This window comes from Corythoichthys intestinalis, chromosome 4 (assembly GCF_030265065.1).
Source record: "Corythoichthys intestinalis isolate RoL2023-P3 chromosome 4, ASM3026506v1, whole genome shotgun sequence".
NCBI lineage: Eukaryota > Metazoa > Chordata > Actinopteri > Syngnathiformes > Syngnathidae > Corythoichthys > Corythoichthys intestinalis.
In genome coordinates, this window is record NC_080398.1 from 27,081,314 (window position 1) to 27,100,451 (window position 19,138).

The 19,138-nt window shown below is 39.4% G+C and overlaps 1 protein-coding gene across 8 annotated transcripts in view; it reads left to right on the forward strand.

Moving 5' to 3' along the window:
• fam131bb (family with sequence similarity 131 member Bb) overlaps window positions 1-19,138 on the forward strand; it is an 84,844-nt gene that overhangs the window by 55,109 nt on the left and 10,597 nt on the right. For 2 of the 8 annotated variants that reach the window (XM_057833843.1, XM_057833844.1), the window contains exons 3-6: window positions 4-39; window positions 359-461; window positions 11,233-11,457; window positions 16,198-16,338. In XM_057833843.1, the coding sequence (XP_057689826.1) occupies window positions 4-39; window positions 359-461; window positions 11,233-11,457; window positions 16,198-16,338 (505 nt within the window). The remainder of the gene's footprint in view (window positions 1-3; window positions 40-358; window positions 462-11,232; window positions 11,458-16,197; window positions 16,339-19,138) is intronic. The other 6 variants (XM_057833846.1, XM_057833847.1, XM_057833850.1 and 3 more) reach the window with 4 other exon arrangements.

Consider the following 19,138-nt stretch of genomic DNA (forward strand, 5'->3'; position numbering starts at 1 on the left):
CAGCATGGCCGTTCAGAATTTTCATGGGAGGGGATCAATGTAAGTGTTTTGACATCCCCTCTTTGTCGCCATGTTTTGATGGAGGAGACACCATTTAGAGGTCGATTCCCTCCACCCACCTCACCTTGGCTTTCCAGTCTTGTTGGTTGTTTTAAGTGTACACAGTAGGACTAAGCGCACATTAACTTTGCTATACAGGTTTGGGCAATGTAGATTTGTATTAATCCAGCATCTCCATCACCTCCCCCCTCCACTCACCTCTCTCTAACACTGTCTCGGTGTCTTTGTGTGCCCCGTCACACCGTCCATACTATTCTTTTCTCCTTCCTCCTCCATCCCTCTCTCCTCCTCTCTCCAGCTGTCTATGGAGGACACCACGTCCATCCTGCCGCGCCTCAAGAGGAATTCAAATGCCTACGGCATCGGAGCTCTGGCTAAGTCTTCTCTGTCAGGTGTGTCAGGTGTGTGTCTGTGCTGTGACCGGTAAAGCGACCCCATGTTGGCTCCGTCCCCCCGCGGACACGGGAGTCAGCATGGTACCCGAAACGGGTTCCCCTTTTATCACCCTCCCTCCCTCCTTCCCCCAGTCCCGCTTCCCCCCACACTGTGATAGTCAATGACTCAGCGTGAGTCATTGGCGGAATGAAATCAGCCCCAAAAGACAATAGACACATCACTGTGCCGCTTGTTGCTCTGAGAACAGGTGAGTGGCGAAGTAAATTATAGTGTAATTTGGTGTCTGTGTGTTGTGGTGAATTCTAATCAGTTTGGATGTTTTGACTTGTGTAAAGTGTTGTGTTCAGTGGAGGTGAATCAAGTGCAGTCAAGTGTTTTCTTTCAGTGCGGTGTTTTTTTGGTTTCGTCCAGTGCTGTTTTGAGAGGGAAAGAAACCGGAGGGGCGGGGCACCGACCATTTAGCTAGGTTACATTCCGGGAAAACCTTTTTACCCACTGTTGCTTTTCTTCCTTCAAATGTTGTCTCTCAATGGGGCAGTGCTAGCTAGCAATCAATGTAAGGGTTATTCCAGAAATGGAGGATATTTTGGCTTTTTTTTTTTCTAACCCTCTCGGGTACAGTGGTCACGACAGCGGATGGCCATTTAAAAGTTGTCGTTTAAGACCAGACATGTCCAAAGTCCGGCCCGGGGGCCAAATGCGGCTCGTGGTCAAATTTCATCCGGCCCCCAGCCTCTGTCATTAAATCAATAACCTCCGGCCCGCACACAGACTTAATAAATTGGTCAGCAGTACTGCTACCAGCATATGAAGTAGCTTACACACTAAATGCTGCTCCTCATTTACCTACTAAAAGGCAGCAGCACTCTAAGCAACATTACCCCTTGTGACCTTAAATTTTCTAAAATGGCGACAACAACAAAAAAGTTGACTGCGACGGCCTCAAGGTTAGGTGGAAATTGGACTATTTCTTCACTAAAATACGCAACAACTGTGTCTGCCTCATTTGCAAAGAGACAGTAGCTGTTTTTAAATAGTTCAATGTAAGGCGATATTACCAAAAAAAGACACGCTGACATGTATGACAAGATTACAGGGAAGAAACGCGGTGAGAAATTGAAGCAACTTGAAGCTAGTTTAATTTCACAGCAGCGGTATTTCGCAAGAGCCTGAGAGTTGAATGAGAACACCACAAAGGCTACTTGCGAGATTGCTGAAATTATCAATTTAAAAAAATAATAAAGCAAATGTGACACACAGAATGGCTTGCTAAAATTTGATTAAATATATTGTTCTACGTGAAGGACGTCAGCCAAGGTCTGCTCCCCACATTTTTACCACACCAAATCTGGCCCCCTTTGCAAAAAGTTTGGACACCCCTGTTTAAGACCTTCAACCTTTTATAGAGCTATGGTCATTAAAAAATATTTTTTTTTTTGCGAAATTGAACACCATTACCCTTTTGTGGGGCAAGTGACTGTTTTTGTTCATTTAAAAAACAAACAAACACATTGGTACCTCGACATATGATTGCTTAGTCACACGTTCTTTTCGACATCCGACGTAAAATTTGACTCACCATTTTTTTCTAAATCCGACGAAATGATGGAAATATGACGATTTATGACAGCGCCGCAGTTTCTGTTTTCCCTTAAGACACAGTGGATTTTCTTGTGAGAGAAATCAACATGGGTTCCAAGAATGTTAGTGCAGGTGGTGAAAAAAAGGAAAAAAAGTAGGGCTGTCAAACGAGTAAAATTTTTAATCGCGTTAATCACAGCTTAAAAATTAATTAATCGTAATTAATCTCAATTCAAACCATCTCTAAAATATGCCATATTTTTCTGTAAATTATTGTTGGAATGGAAAGATAAGACGGATATATACATTCAACATACGGTACATAAGTCATGTATTTGTTTATTATAACAATAAATCCACAAGATGGCATTAACGTTATTAACATTCTGTCTGTGAAAGGGATCCACGGATAGAAAGACTTGTAATTCTTAAAGGATAAACGTGAGTTTGTATATTGTGACTAAATATTGCCATCTAGTGTATTTGTTGAGCTTTCAGTAAATGATACTGTAGCGACCTAACTGTTCTGCGCAAATGCACGATGGGAAGTGGGCCAACCATGACTGTGTGTGGTGGTTGCAAATGGTATATCTTCTCTGCGTTGGGCACAATATATAGTGTTAAGAAAAAGATCCAACTCCTGTAATTCTTACGTCGCTTCCCACAATAGAAATAATTGTTGTGGAAGAGATGTCAAAGCTTTTGCCAGTTATAAACACGCTCCGATTGAAAGCTTGTATCTACTCCATCCAGTTGATGCTGACTCTGCTGTTTATATACGTGAAACAGCGCCATTATACTCTGTATGCGGTCATGCGTGCGCAGGTCGTTCTGCGCATGCGTTAAATGCGTTAAATATTTTAACGTGATTAATTAAAAAATTTAATTACCGCCCATTAACGCGATAAATTTGACAGCCCTAGAAAAAATGTGATGCTTTCCATTAAAAGGAAAATAGAAATGATAGAAACATATGAACGTGGTATGTTTGCATCCGTGAACTGGCTCCACAATACGGCCGTAGAATGTCTACTCTCGACGGTCCTCCTCCAACCTCCGTTCGCTAGTCTTTATAAAGTGAAAATTATTGTGATAACATCGCCAAAGAGATCGCCAGCTTTGTCATGTTTCTAATCTTTTATTCCATCGACTTCTGCAACACAACACAACACACCTACTGTCCGCTGCAGCGTAACATAAAAAGTGAAAGTAAAAAGTTCTTTCTCACTCTGCCAAGTCAGCCACGCGGTGCGCTCAGGTACACCATGCAAAACACATTCGCTACATCAGAACCCGATTCGTTACATCATTACAGGTATTATTACTATTAATATGGGAATTATTATTATTATTATTATTTTTAATTATTTAATTTATTAGATTTTTAATCATTATTTGTTTTGCTCTGTGTAATTGCTATTTGCAATAGTGCCAGCAGTATATATTAAGGATATGGTATAGGTTTTCGGGCTGTGGAACGAATTAATGGAATTATAATGTATTCTAATGGGAAAATCCTACTAGACGTACGACCATTTTGACTTACAAACAAGGTCCTTGAACGAATTAACTTTGTATGTAGAGGTACCACTGACAATGGTACCTCGACATACGCTTCGACACACTATCTTTTCGACATCCAACATAAAATTTGATTCGCCATTTGTTTCTACGTCTGACGACATGCTCAAAATACGACGATTTATGATAGCTATGACAATTTTTGTTTTGGTTTGCCGCAAGACGGTTGGTCGGCAGATTTTCTTGTGAGAGAAATCAGCAAGGGTTCCAAGGTTAGTGCAGCTGGTGAGAAAAGGAAAAAGGTGACGCTTACCATTAAAATGAAAATAGAAACGACAGATAAATATGAGCGTGGTGTGCGCATCCGCGGACTGGCTCGACAATACGGCCGTAGAATGTCTCCTTGGTCTCAACGGTTGTCCTCTGACTTCTGTTCGCCAGTCTTCATAAGTTAAGGTGACAATTATTATTGATGTAACATCACCAAAGACATCTCCAGCTTCGTCAGGTTTTTAATCATTTATTTAAAAACTGATGCAACACAATGCGCCTACTGTCCGCCGCAGCTGACACCAACAACAGAACATTAAAAGAGAAAGTAAAATTTTTGCCACACCAATCTCTGTGACGTAGCCACGCGGTGCGTACAGGTACATCACGCAAAACACATCCGCCACATTAGAACACGATTCATTACATTATTACAGGAATTATTATTATTGTTGTTATTATTATTTATAATTTATTTGTTGTGCTATGTGTAATTGCCATTTGTAATAGTACCAGCAGTATTTATTAAGGACTTAGTATAGGTTTTTGGTCGTGGAACGAATTAATGGAATGATAATGTATTCTTATGGGAAAATCCTGCTCGACGTACGACCATTCTTACAAACAAGGTCCTGGAATGGATTAACTTCGTATGTAGAGGTACCACTGTATTAGCAATCATTATGATATATACAGTATATTTTATGCATTAAATTATTTATCATTACATTTTTTATATTTATATTTCTATATGTATAAATAATGTTAATAAAAACTAAATTAATGAAATTAAAATGAACAGAATTAGAAATACACACTTGTTACGACCCCCAGTAACTCTTAATTTCCATAGGAATTAACCGATTGCATGCCATTGATGGTGATAGACATCTAATTCAATTAAACTGGAAGAACTGGTTATGAATGCTCATCTTTCAGTGCCATTGACTGTGCTAGATGTCCAATCCATTTTGATTGGGAGGGGCTAATGAACATTGAATTAGACATTTAGCACCGTCAATGGCAGCCAAATGAGATTTATTTATGGGTTTATTCAAAACAAATAATAAAATCATAATTAATGCATGAAACGGTGAAATAATTCTTTGCTTTTGTGCTTTTTCTGCTCCATTTTCATCAATAACAGGTAATAAACAGTCAAAGGCTTGATTAGCTTCATATACAGATCAAATTTGTAGGGTGGGGTGTAAAATCACCATTTCTGGAATAATGTCTTGTTTTCTTCGTTTCACCACGTTTGCCAAGGCAAAACTGATCAATTGTGACAAAACTGTCATAGGCCCAAATGCGTAAATCACAATGTTTTTTGATACAGTGGAACCTCTAAATTCAAACATAATCAATTCAGGGATGCCTATTTACTATTTGTGACACATAATTGAAATTAAAGCTACTTTTTAGTAGCATTATTAATGTTCTTACTTTATGAACTAAAATTCAAGCCATCAGAACGGTAGGCTGGTTGTTGATGTTTCTTTATTTTGAGTGTACCAAGTAGTAATATGACAAAGTTACTGTTTGTTCAATGTAAAAAAAATAATAAAAGTCAATTTTTAGCGCATATCTGTTTTTTCTATCACCGGCAATATTAACCAACAAGTTAACTGCCGTTTAATTGATTGGAAAAAAAAAAAAAAAGACTGCAGTTAACAGTAAAACGTGAAAACCAAAGACTGGAATTTTCAGACTATAAACCGCTACTTTTGCCATGGTTTATAATCTAGTGCATCTTATTTGTTGATTTATTTGGGTTAATAGGTAACACTTTATCTGACAGCGGCGTCATAAGACTGTCATAAGACCGTCATAATTATGACATGACATTATCAAGGGCATTACTGAATGCTTATGACAGATGTCATTAAATGACATTTGGCAAATTATATCACTAACTACATTTATGTCCAGCTCGAATTTTCATTAAAAACTGAGATAATTTATCGGATGACACTAACCAATAACTAATTTGTTATAAAAATTCATAAATGCTCATTAGACTGTTAAATAAAGTGTTACCAAATACCATAACTAGCAATTAATGAAACAACTGGAACAGTAACTGAAGATATAATTATCACAGAACATGAATTTTAATTATTATTTACATCTGTAGCACTGCAATGCATGCTAGGAGGCATGTAGGGTGACCGTCTCTCCAAAGGGAGCAGTGATGGCCAAATGAAGCTTCTTGAAGCAATGAAGCTTTGCAGCCAATTGGTTCAAAGACAGTATTATGATGGCGCTGTCATATAAAGTGTTAACGGTTAATACTTTTGGTGCAAATATCCCATAATACAGTGAGGACAGTGAATTAAGCTGTGGTGCTGTGAGATCCAAATTTAATATTTTGTATGACTTCCATGGGCTTGAAGGACTGCATCCATGCGGTTTGGCAAGGATTCATAAAATTTGTTGATGAGGTCATCAGGAACATCAAAGAAAGCAGTCTTGCATGCTTCCCGGAGTTCATCAGCATTCTTGGGTTTCGTCTTCCATGCTTCCTCTTTCATCCTCTTCATGTCTGGTGACTGGGCTGGCCAGTCCTGGAGGATCTTGATCTTCTTTGCCTTGAGGAACTTTGAGATAGAGATTGAAGTATGCAATGGAGCACCGTCCTGCTGCAGAATTTGCAGCTAAAATTTGTTGATATTTGAGACGATTTATCTCTCAGGGTGCAGACAATTAAAAAACCGTGTGGCATTTGCCAAGGCCCACAGCCTGTCAAAAGGATGGACACTGGAAAAGTGGCAAAAGGTGGATTTTTCAGATGAATCTTCCACTGAATTACACCACAGTAGCCGCAAATATTGCAGGAGACCTACTGGAGCCTCCATGGATCCGAGATTCACCCAGAAAACAGTGAAGTTTGGTGGTGGCAAAATGGGTTACATCCAGTATGGGGGTGTGCAAGAGATCTGCAGGGTGGAAGGCAACATAAATAGTCTGAAATATCAACAAATCTTAGCAGCCTCTTACATTCCTAACCATAAAAAGGGACAAATTCTGCAGCAGGACGGTGCTCCATCGCATACTTCAATCTCTACCTCAAAGTTCCTCAAGGCAAAGAAGATCAAGATCCTCCAGGACTGGCCAGCCCAGTCACCAAACATGAACAGGATGAAAGAGGAAGCATGGAAGACGAAACCCAAGAATGTTGATGAACTCTGGGAGGCATGCAAGACTGCTTTCTTTGATGTTCCCGATGACTTCATCAATAAATTGTATGAATCCTTGCCGAACCACATGGATGCAGTCCTTCAAGCCCATGGAAGTCATACAAAATATATATTTTTTGTGTTTAATTTCATAGTATTTAACTCATTTCCTGCCATTGACAACAATAGACAAGGCTTCCCCTCAGTGCTTTATAACCCTGTCGGGCCACTAGGCTTTGCTTGTATTATGAGCGACAACCTGAATAAATGTCTAATTCATTTAAACTGGGAGCACTGGCTATGAATGCTCCTGTTTCAATGCCATTGACGTTGCCAGACGTCCAATCTATTTTGACTAGGAGGGGCCAACGAACATTCGTCAAAATTGATTGAACGTCTTGCCCCATCAATGACAGCCAATGAGATAAATGTTCCATGAATTAAGGGTATTTAATTGTAGAGGTTCCACTGTACAAATTAAACTCACAACGGAATCAGTTAACATGTGGTAAGGAATGCAAAACAGCCTTGTCAGTTGGCTGCGGTGCACCCACCTGCTCCTAATGCCACTAGTCGCCACTGGCTTGATCTAGTTGTTTCCTGCAGTGCAGTTGATTTGAGTGCAGTGCAGCTCTTCTACTGTGTGGACATTCACAAACCTTCACATCATTTATTCATCTCATTCACTCACTTCCATCAGAGAGCATACAACGCGTGTACAGTATTATATGTCACTGCCGTACAATATGCCGGTCACATGGAAGTCAGCGGGATATGAATTCCTCCCGTGAAGAAGAAAGTTCTCCGGGGAAAGGCTGATTGACAGTGAGGAATCGAAGCACGTTCCGACTTAGCTCAGGCGCTGGCGTGTCAGCAGGCCCGCTTCTCATTACTCATGCCGAAGCTGTCACGTCACCCCAATTAACCCATTGGAGCCCGTGATGCACCTTTGACAGACAGCGCTCATCCATCCCTTCCTTCCTTCTTTCCCGCAGTCTCATTTAAGCACATGAATGTCATCTCCGTCACCTTTGTCATTCAGCTATTCTCATAATCCATGTTCATGAACACCCTCATTTAGTCGTAGCTGCTTGAATAGTAGGCTTGGACTGAATAGTATGCTTAAATACTGTTGAAGGGAACTGAATATTTAATATGAACGTATTATTTAAAAGTTACAGTGGAAAATTGAATTTTGGAGAACCAAATTAAATAGCTTGCACTGTTATAGTGGATGTAACATGTCTATACACCCCTTTTATAATGCTAGATTTTTGTGATTAAAAAATAAATTAAAAAAAAAAGACTTCACCATATGATTGTTCTGAAGATTTTGATATGATCAGATGAAAGTAATTTGATATGATCAAATGAAAGTAATCTTGACCATAGACTTCATATTATTTTGACTATCTCTGTCAAAGCTGATCGAGTGGAAACACAGACAGAGCTTTTCACGTTGAAAATGATTATGAATAAATGCTTAAATCCCTGAATTCTTCATAGATGTGGATGTAAAACAGTCTCGATTCTTGGTTAAAAGCAAAGAACGGGGAGTTAGCCTTTATTTTACGTGAATATGTCGAATGTGCTGCTAGTCTTTAAACCACTGTGGCGCGGCCTTATGACCACAAAGAGCTTTTTACGTTGAAAATTCTTGTGAATAAATGTGTAAATCCCTGATTTTTTTTATAGATATGAACGTAAAACAGTCTTGATTCTTGGTTAAAAGCAAACAAAAAAAAACCCAAAAAAAAGGCAGTTAGCATTTATTTTACTTAAATATGTCAGATGTGCTGCTAGTCTTTAGGCAAATGTGGCGCTACCTTATCACCACAAAAAGCTTTTTACATTGAAAATTCTTGTGGATAAATGCTTAAATCCCTGAATTCTTTATAGATATGAACATAAAACAGTCTCGATTCTTGGTTACAAGCAAAAAAAAAAAACCCAAAAAACGGGCAGTTAGAATTTATTTTACGTAAATATGTCGAATGTGCTGCTAGTCTTTAAGCCACTGTGGCACCTCCTTATCACCACAAAGAGCTTTTTACGTTGAAAATTCTTTGGAATAAATGCATAAATCCCTGAATTCTTTATAGATATGAACGTAAAACAGTCTCGATTCTTTGTTCAAAGAGCAAAGGACCGGGCAGTTAGCATTTATTTTACGTAAATAAGTCGAATGTGCTGCTAGTCTTTAAGCCACTGTGGCGCCACCTTATCACCACAAAAAGCTTTTTCCGTTGAAAACTCTTGTGAATAAATGCGTAAATCCCTGAATTCTTTATAGATATGGGCGTAAAACAGTCTCAATTCTTTTTTAAAAGAGCAAAAAACCTGGCAGTTAGCATTTATTTTACGTAAATATGTCGAATGTGCTGCTAGTCTTTAAGCCACTGTGGCGCAGCCTTATAATCACAAAGAGCTTTTTACGTAGAAAATTCTTGTGGATAAATGCTTAAATCCCTGAATTCATTATAAATATGAATGTAAAGCAGTCTCGATTCTTGGTTAAAAGCAAAAAAAAACAGGCAGTTAGCATTTATTTTACGTAAATATGTCGAATGTGCTGCTAGTCTTTAAGCCACTGTGGCGCCACCTTATGACCACAAAGAGCTTTTTACGTTGAAAATTCTTGTGGATAAATGCTTAAATCCCTGAATTCTTTGTAGATATGGACGTAAAACAGTCTCGATTCTTGATAAAAAGCAAAAAAAAAAAAAAAAAAAAACAGGACAGTTAGCATTTATTTTACGTAAATATGTCGAATGTGCTGCTAGTCTTTAGGCCACTGTGGCGCCACCTTATCACCACAAAAAAAGATTTTTCCATTGAAGATTCTTGTGAATAAATGCTTCAATCCCTGAATTCTTTATAGATATGGACATAAAACAGTCTCGATTCTTTGTTAAAAGAGCAAAGAACCGGGCAGCTAGCATTTATTTTACGTAAATACTGCAAATTATGATGCCAATGCTATAGCGGTAGCGGCTAATTTCTCCCATTGTTTTTTTCACAACGTTTCAAAATACTTGCATGGTACGAAATGGCAACTCATTGTAAGTGAGCACCTTGAGCGGATTTGAGTGGACTCACTCAATCAAGCATTTAGTAAAGACAAGCATTTTTCTACTTTATTCTTGTTTAAAATTAATTCAGTGGGACAGTAACATGTTAAAAACTTAGATTTGAAGTGCTTTAAAAAAGTTTTTTTTAATTATACTTTGAGAAAAAAGTGAAAAAATGTCATGTATATATTCGATGCTAAATCTGAAAACATTAAACACCAAAAAAAAAAAAAAAAAAAACTTTTTGGGTGAGGGGCGCTACTTCAGTTTTTCACTTATCGCGGCAGGTTCGGGTCCCCATTAACCGCAAAAATTTGGGATCGCTGTATATATATATATATATATATATATATATATATGTATATATATATATATATATATATATATATATATATATATATATTATTTTTATTTAAAGACCTGTTCTTTTTTACCCGTTTCCGATCTTCTGAAAAATGGCCTGATCGGCCTGATATCTAATAACGTGATTGGATCGCGGACAACCCTAGTCGAGACTGACACTACTACTACTACTAAAGGTTGTCCGTTAAATTGCAAATCCATTATTTTCATGTCCGTTAAATTAAGGTTTTACTTTCCACCGTTGCCATCTAATAAGACTTCAAATTTCTATAATTGTAGTTTGCAGAAACTCGCGGAGAAATATGACAAGCAACTCTACTATGATTAAATGTCTTCACAATGTTGCCCCTGTCATTGAGATAAATAAGGTAGCCAAAATGTAACAAATAATAGTAAACATACTGTTAAATGAATGTCTCTCTGGCCTGTGTCAATCAAAACAGCATCATTTTGTATTGAATCTTTGTTAAATTGTGGAGGTGTACATAATGAAGTATCTGGTGCGAGCACGTAGTAACAGCATATCAATCATACTCAAAAACCTAACTTGCTGCTCAATAACATTAAATGGAAAAGCAATATATCAGTCTAACCCTACAGGCTTCCCATATTTTGACAGACCATCAGAACATCCGCGACTGGACCGTCACACACGCTTGGAAATAATACTTCTATCCTTTGTCTGCCCTTCCCCCTCTTTTTCTATCTGTCCACATTATTTTTCTCCATTCCCCCCCTAAATTACGTCTCCCTCAACTCCTCTCATCCGTCATCTCCCAAAATTATCACCACAGGTGTGACCCGCACCATGAAGGAAAGAGTGACCAAACCAACGGCCATGGCCCAGGGCCGCGTCGCCCACATGATCGAGTGGCAAAATTGGGGCATGGCCACAGTGGGCGTGGGGGGTATCCCCCAGTCCCGTATTTCGACCCAGGAGCGGGAAAAGGAACGGCGGTTGGAGAATGACGCGTACAGCGACCTGAGCGACGGAGAGAAGGAGGCCCGGTTCGCCGCAGGTGGGGGAGATAAGTTCAATGAACAGGGCAAAGTCAAACACTCGTTTTTAAAATTGACCTTTAGTAAAATCTCTGCCCCCCGGTTACTGTTGCTAGCTTGTCAAGCTTTGTGACTCCGACGGCACAAGCCGTGGCAGTGAGACGTATACCACATTAGTGATAAATTTGAAGCAATACAATTGCAGTGTCCGCCAGATCGAGGCAAAAGGGTTTCCAATACAGTTAGGAAATTTTTCATGGTAGATGCTTGTCCACTGTGAGAGACGATCCAAAAAAAAAAAAAAACTGAAATCACAGTGTATGATTTTTTTAAACAATGTATTTGTATCATACTGCTGCAAATAAGAATTTGAACACCTTAGAACAGGGGTCCCCAACCTTTTTTGCACCATGGACCGGTATGATTCTGGTCTTTTTTTCACAGACCGGTGTTCTGTCAAATTTTGCACCCTTATAAAATTTTGCTCCCATAGCTTTTGTGGCAGTGAAAAAAGCCCTCTTTTATATTCATTTGGACTCTCAATGTTATCCAACGGTGCTAAAAAACTATTTACATCGTAAACATACATATGCAACACGAAAATGGCATACATTCATGCTTAACGACACGGTGAAGTTGTTAAGTGAGAGAGCTGCGTGCAGTTGTTGTGTGCAGCTAACATGGCAAACGTAAGTTTGTAGTGTGTACTTTGGAATCGCTGCATTTGTGGTCATTTTTAACGTTACGCACATGCCAAATTTGTCAGAACACCGGCAATGTGCAACAGAAAAATACAGCAAATATAAAATAACATTTGTTTTTAGCTCCGTCGTGTTAAGTGCAGGGAAAATACAACTCACCCGCTGAATCAGTGGGAGGCCTGAGCTTGTTTCGTTGAAACGAGATGGTCCTGAGATGGGAGAGTGAGAGAAGCCCGCTTCACAAAGATGCGATGTTGGAAATTGTAGCACAGTTTTCAGTGCTCTCCTAGCGATGTCAGGATATTCCGAAATGACTTTAATCCAGAACCTCTGTAGAGTTGTTGTCTCAAACGTACCGTTAAGGTCACCGTGATTTGCGATCTCTACAAGCTGATATTCCGGTTGCACAGACATGCTCGAATCACTCGGTTTATTTACATACGGGTCACGAATCCACTCCTTTGCAGTTCGTGGGTCTTAAGTGATTGGGAAGTAGCGTGGATTTTGTTTTACTTCGAGGTTGTAGGCTCATCTTACGGCTTGTCAGGTGCCCTTTTCCCTGTAAAAATCTGTCCAAAGACGTCTGTTTTTCATTCATTCTAGTGTGGGGGCTAATTTCCGGGAACAAATGTGATGCACCCGCCCTACGTCATACATCATTATCGAGGACAAGCGCACATAGATATACAAAACAAGATGCACCGCTAGCAGTCCAATCAATGGATATCTATGACGACATTCTATCCTGTAGTATTATATCTCGAGTAGACAAGGATATTGGTGTGTTAAGAGGCTCATGCCAAAGTTAATTTGGCCAGAATGCAGTCATCAATAAGTTATTATCCCTGTGCGGCCCAGTAACAAATTCGCCACAGAGCAGTACCGGTCCGCGGCCCGGCGGTTGGGGACCCCTGCCTTAGAAAATCAACGTTAATATTTGGTACAGTAGCCTTTGATTACAATTACCGAGGTCAAACTTTTCACCAGGTTTGAGACTGAGACTGCAGTAAGGATTCTGCACCACTGCTCCACATGGATCTTCTCTAGATCAATCAGGTCACTGACAAACACAGAGTTTGAGCTTCCTCCAAAGATTTTCTATTGGGTTTAGGTCTGGAGACTGGCTAGGCCCCTCCGAAACCTTGATATGCTTTTTACGAAGCCATTCCTTGGTCATTCTGGCTGTCTGCTTCGGGCCAATTGTCATGTTGGAAGACCAAGTCACGACCCATTTTCAATGCTCTAACTGAGGGAAGGATGTAATTCCCCAAAATCTCACAATTCATGGCCCTGGTCATCCTCTCCTTAAGTCATTCACTCCCAGCCATTTTCGCCGGAGCAAGGCCCTTCGCTCCCGACCGTTTTACTGGATTTTGACCGATTTTGCAAGGCCCACAGAAAATTCTGTTCTATTGCTATATAAACATAGAAACCCACCAAAAGAAAGATCAGACTCTCTTCTTTCAGCAGGAAAAAGGTTAGTAAGTAAAAAGTAAGTTCATATCTTTTTCCATTCTTTAGAAATCAGCATTAGAAAATAGCTTAGTTTGAGCAATTTACCAATTTCTGATGAAAAAAACAGAAATTGAGCTTTTTGTGAAAGCATACATTTCAAACATAACTTTGACTTTAATACAGCTATTTTTTGCTGTAGTTACATCCCAAACATCTGAATAATGTTTTTCTTCTACAAAATAACATAAACAACAAGACTAATAGAGCTTTTTGATAGCAAAGTAATAATTTATTTACACATAACTAACTGAGATGATGCTGTTGTGGCTGCGACAGCAGGGTTAACTTTTCCCTCATCACCGCCTGTCTCATGAAGATGGATTTTTTTTACTCTCTGTGGGGTCTGCTCGGCGAGCAGCACGGACTCAGCAACAATGTCCGCTGCACTGGTGGTCCCAGACGTTCTGCTGGGCCGTCCAGCGCCTGGCATCCCGGGCGTCCTCGCGGTTGTTCTGCTTGGTCGTCCACGGCCTGGCATCCTTCCGCCAGCGCCCCAGCCGTGCTGCCCGGCTCTTTGTTGCCGTTGAATCGGGTTCGGGTCTTACCAAAGGCGCTACTGCCCTTCAGTGGCCAGTTTTATTGCTTTAAAATGGATTTTCAGCTTTGTGCTTTGGAGCTCAGTTGAATCAGAACCCAGAGATGTCTCTCATGAAAAAAAAACATAAAAGACGTATAGATACGTCTATGGGACACTGAAACAATTAAAAATAGAACGTATTTATACGTTTTTGGGAGCAAATGAGTTAATAAAGTGCAGTTGTTTAGTCCCTTATGCAGAAAAACACCCCTCAAAACATGATGCTACCAAACCCATGCTTCACAGTAGGGATGGTGTTCTTGGGATGGTACTCATCATTCTTCTTCCTCCATACACTATGAGTGGAATCAAGACTGAAAAGTTCCATTTTGATTTCATGTCACCACATAACTTTCTCTCATGACTCCTCTGGATCATCCAAATGTTCGTTGGCAAACGGGCCTGGACATGTGCTGGTTTAAGCAGGGGAACGTTCCGTGCCATGCATGATTTTAAACCATGACGTCTTAGTGTATTATCAACAGTAACCTTGGAAATGGTGGTCCCAGCTCCTTTCAGGTCATCGACCAACTCCTCCTGTGTAGTTCTTGGCTGATTCCTCACCATTCTTAGGATCATTGAGACCCTACGAGTTAGCTCTTGCATGGAGCCCCATTCCGAGGGAGATTGACAGTCATGTTTAGCTTCTTCCATTTTCTAATAATTGCTCCAACGGTGGATCTTATCTCACCAAGCTGCTTTCCAATTGCCCTGTAACTTTGTCCAACCTTGTAGAGGTCTACAATTCTGTCTCTGGTGTTTTTTGACAGCTAATTGGTCTTGACCATGTTAGGAATTAGAGGCTGCCTTATTGTATGGGGTGGACAGGTTGCCTGGTATACCAGACTCACCGCTGTTCCAGCGACTGAGTCTGGCGACCGTCCGGCGAATCAAATTCCGAGGGCAGAGCAAGCCACAGCAAACAGACAGCGGAGTGGACCAATCAACGATGGGCAGACGTGACGTTGTTAAATCGACAAGTTATTAGCGTGAGCAGGGAATGGAAAAGTTTATTCAACATGGCTAGCGCGAGCCATTGACTGTTATCAATGACTTGTTTCGGTGTATTTTGGTAATTTAAAACGCGGATTGGAACATATTCTCGGCTCTCCCGTTCGCCATCTGTGTTGTTGTAGAGACGACTTTCGGCGCGCAAGAGTGACGTTACTCATTATGAACACGTCACGCAAATAAACGAATCTGATTGGACGGTTGATTTTGTATCTTGCTCGAGAGGCCATTAATGGGCTGGGTCCCAGACTGTTTCTTACAGTGTTTGAAAAATACAGGGAGAATAGTCTGGCTGTGCCAGGCAAGTAGACAGGTGTTTTTATGTAGCTAACCACCTCAAAAAGTCAGACTCAAAAAGTCCACCTCCACTCCACTTACTCGTTGGACTTTTTAAAGGCGAATAACAGGTCTTTGAGGCTGACAATTATAGCTAATAGACAGGTGTTCAAATACCTATTTGCAGCAGTATAATGCAAATAAATTGTTAAAAAACATCATACATTGATGTTTTTTAACAATTTATTTTTTGGATATTTTTTTCTTTAGATTGTCTGTCACAGTGGACAAACACCTACCATGAAATCCCACCCATCATATCTAAATGGGAGAAATTGCAAAACTGCACGTTGTTCAAATACTTATTTTCTTCACTGTATGCTGTGGGGATTATATTTCAAAACATAAAATTGTATTTTATTATTTATTTATTTATTTATTTATTTTTATTTATTATTTTATTTAAAATTTGTAGCAAAGCGGAAACTACAACTCCCAAGGAAAAAGCACACAGGTTTAACACTTGATACAAGTCTCTGACAGTAAATTTTGGACTGAAGCTTGATTTGAAGAACATTGCGAATCGAATCGAAATCTCTGAAAATCGGCCAGAAAAATTTAGATTTGTTTTTTTATGTCTAAAATCTCTCAGCCCTTTTACTTTTGCTGTCCACACTCAGGTATTCTGCAACAGTTTGCCATCTCCGAAGCTACCCTGCTGGCATGGTCATCAATGGATGGTGAGAGCCCTCGTTCGGGATCAAACCAGGGCAGCGTGGCACATCTGAGCGAGGTCAACCAGGAGAGCATCACCAGTCGAGGTAAAGCTAATTTTCACATAGGCAGTCAACCACAACGGCACAAATTGTTATTTTAGACCTCGTGGGTGTTGCAGTCAGCCTTAATGAGTCTCACATTACGCTTTGTTAAGGCTGTGATGTTACATTTGCATGGAATGATTCCATGATTCTTAAATCAAATACTCTTAAAAAAAATCAAATTTAAATAAATCAAGCTCCAAGTAAAAAAAAAATGGGTTGCACTTACTCTGGGGTGCAATTTTGTCTGCCTCTTGAGCAAAGAAAAACAGTCTTTCTGAGTCATCCTCCTATGATGTGACCACTCATGAATCAATATAATGGATAATTTATTGTTTTTAGGGGATGTCTTGCAAAATAATAATAAAAAAACAAGAACTAAAGAATGGCAAAAAAAAAAAAACAATGGTGACCAACAGCCTCCAGTGATTCTATTATTATGTCCTTCTCCTATAAATACATTTTTAGGCTTCTTTGGAAATGGAGGTGTCGAAAAACAAAAAGCTCAAAACTAATCAAAATGAATCCTTTGACACAACTGTGGATTTCTGCATAAATTGAGAGATGGTTACCAATAAAATGAGAGGTGTCCATTAGACTTTTGTACACTCTTCAGTGTGTTGTAGTTTTGTAAACACCCAGGAAAGCCTAGAAAATTTGAACTTCACTGCACTCAAACCAGTGGAGACTTGTGGCATTAGTTGGAAACAAAGGGGGTTGGATAAGATTTTTGTGATTGTTGTGGCTGAATTTGCTATGTTATTTAGAGCTGCAGTATGTAGGTTTTGTCGCAGCTTGAATTCTGCATTGCAACAACAGAATAGTCGTATCTCAGACAGATACAGTTAGGTAGGCAATGCATTTTATGTCCCTTGAGTGATTCTGAACCATTTTAATTTTGTTCTTAAGAACAGCTGGTGGGGGAAAAGAAGCAACGACTGTTAATAGTAGTATTAATGCATTGGATTTATGTAGCACTTTAAAATGTATTATTCTTTCACTCCACATTAAATGGCTGCAATCTACAACAGTAGCCACCCCTGTCCTGGGGCAGGCTGACAGAAGCGAGGCAGCAAATTTGCACCATCGGTCCTTCTAACCATCCTTAATAACTCGCTTTCGTAGTACTTTCACATAGGCAAGTAGGGTGAAGTGTCTTGCTTAAGGACACAACGTCAATGTGCCCACATGGGATTGATCCTTTGATCAATGGACCTGCTCAACCAACTGCTCCACAGTTGCTGCGTTTTCAGTGCTGAACTACATATACTCTAACTGATGTCAGGCACCTCATTGAGTCGCTATAAGGCAAGGCAAATTTGTTTATATAGCACAATTCAACACAAGGCAATTCAAAGTGCTTTACATCACATGAAGATCATAAAAATCACATTAAATCAATAGAACGTAAAAACGAAGACAATCGAAACAGGAAATAAAATTATACATAAAAATCATATTTAATCACAAAAGAAAAAATACAGCTACTGCTAATAATAATTGAAATCAGCAATGGAGATAATTAAAGCACAAGAGGAATAGAAAGCAAATAGATTGTAACATATAGACAGTTATGGATATGCTGTGCTAAACAAAAGTATTTTAGCCCTGATTTAAAAGAGCTAACAGCTTGAGCATACGTCAGACCTTCAGGTAACTTGTTCCAGAGGTAAGGAGCATAATAACTAAATGCTGCCTCAACCTGCTTGGTTCTTGTTCTTGGAACATACAGGAGACCGGTTCCCGATGACCTTAGGGGTCTAGATGTTTCATAGGAATCTAACAAATCATGCATGAATTTTGGTCCAAGGCCATTAAGTGTTTTGTAGACGAGCAGTAGTATTTTGTAGTCTATCCTTTGACTGACTGGAAGCCAGTGTAACGATTTCAAAATGTGGTCCAGTTTTCTTGTATTTGTGAGGACTCTGGCTGAAGCATTCTGTACTAGCTGCAGCTTCCTGACTGATTTTTTATCAAGACCTGTAAATATACCGTTGCAATAGTCCAACCTGCTGAAAATGAATGCATGCATAAGTTTTTCCATGTCTTGTTGAGTCAGAAGCCCCTTAATTCTGGCTATATTTTTTTAGGTGGTAATAAGCAGATTTAGTGACGGACTTTAGATGGCTATCAAATTTTAGGTCTGAGTCAATACTTACGCCAAGATTTCTGACTGTATTTGTAGCTGTAAGTGACATTGTGCTAAGGTGCCTGGTTATCTTTGACCTTTCCTTTTTTGGCCCAAAAATGATAACTTCCGTCTTCTCCACAATTAACTGGAGAAAATTCTGGCACATCCATTCTTTGATTTGATGAATGCATTTACTCAGGGAAACCAAGAGACTACAATCATGTGGGGACACAGAAATGTAGAGTTGTGTGTCATCTGCATAGGTGTGATAGGAGATGTCACACTGTTCCATAATCTGAGCTAGGGGAAGCATATAGATGTTAAATAAGAGTGGTCCAAGGATTGACCCTTGAGGGACTCGACACGTGAATTTGGTTCGTTCTGACTGATGGTTTCCAATTGACACAAAGAAATAAGGCGCTTGGGAAGACTGAGTCTGTTTGTAAATAGACATTTTTATTTTAATTATTTTCATATACAGCGATCCCTCATTTTTTGCTGTTAATGGGGACCAGAACCCATCGCGATATGTGAAAAACTGCAAAGTAGCTCACCCCCCAAAAAAATAAAAATTATGTGTGTTAAGTGTATTTATTTATTAGCATTGATTTAGCATTGGGTATAGTTAAAAAATAGGTATAGCCTATATATATATTTAATAAATGGTTTTTA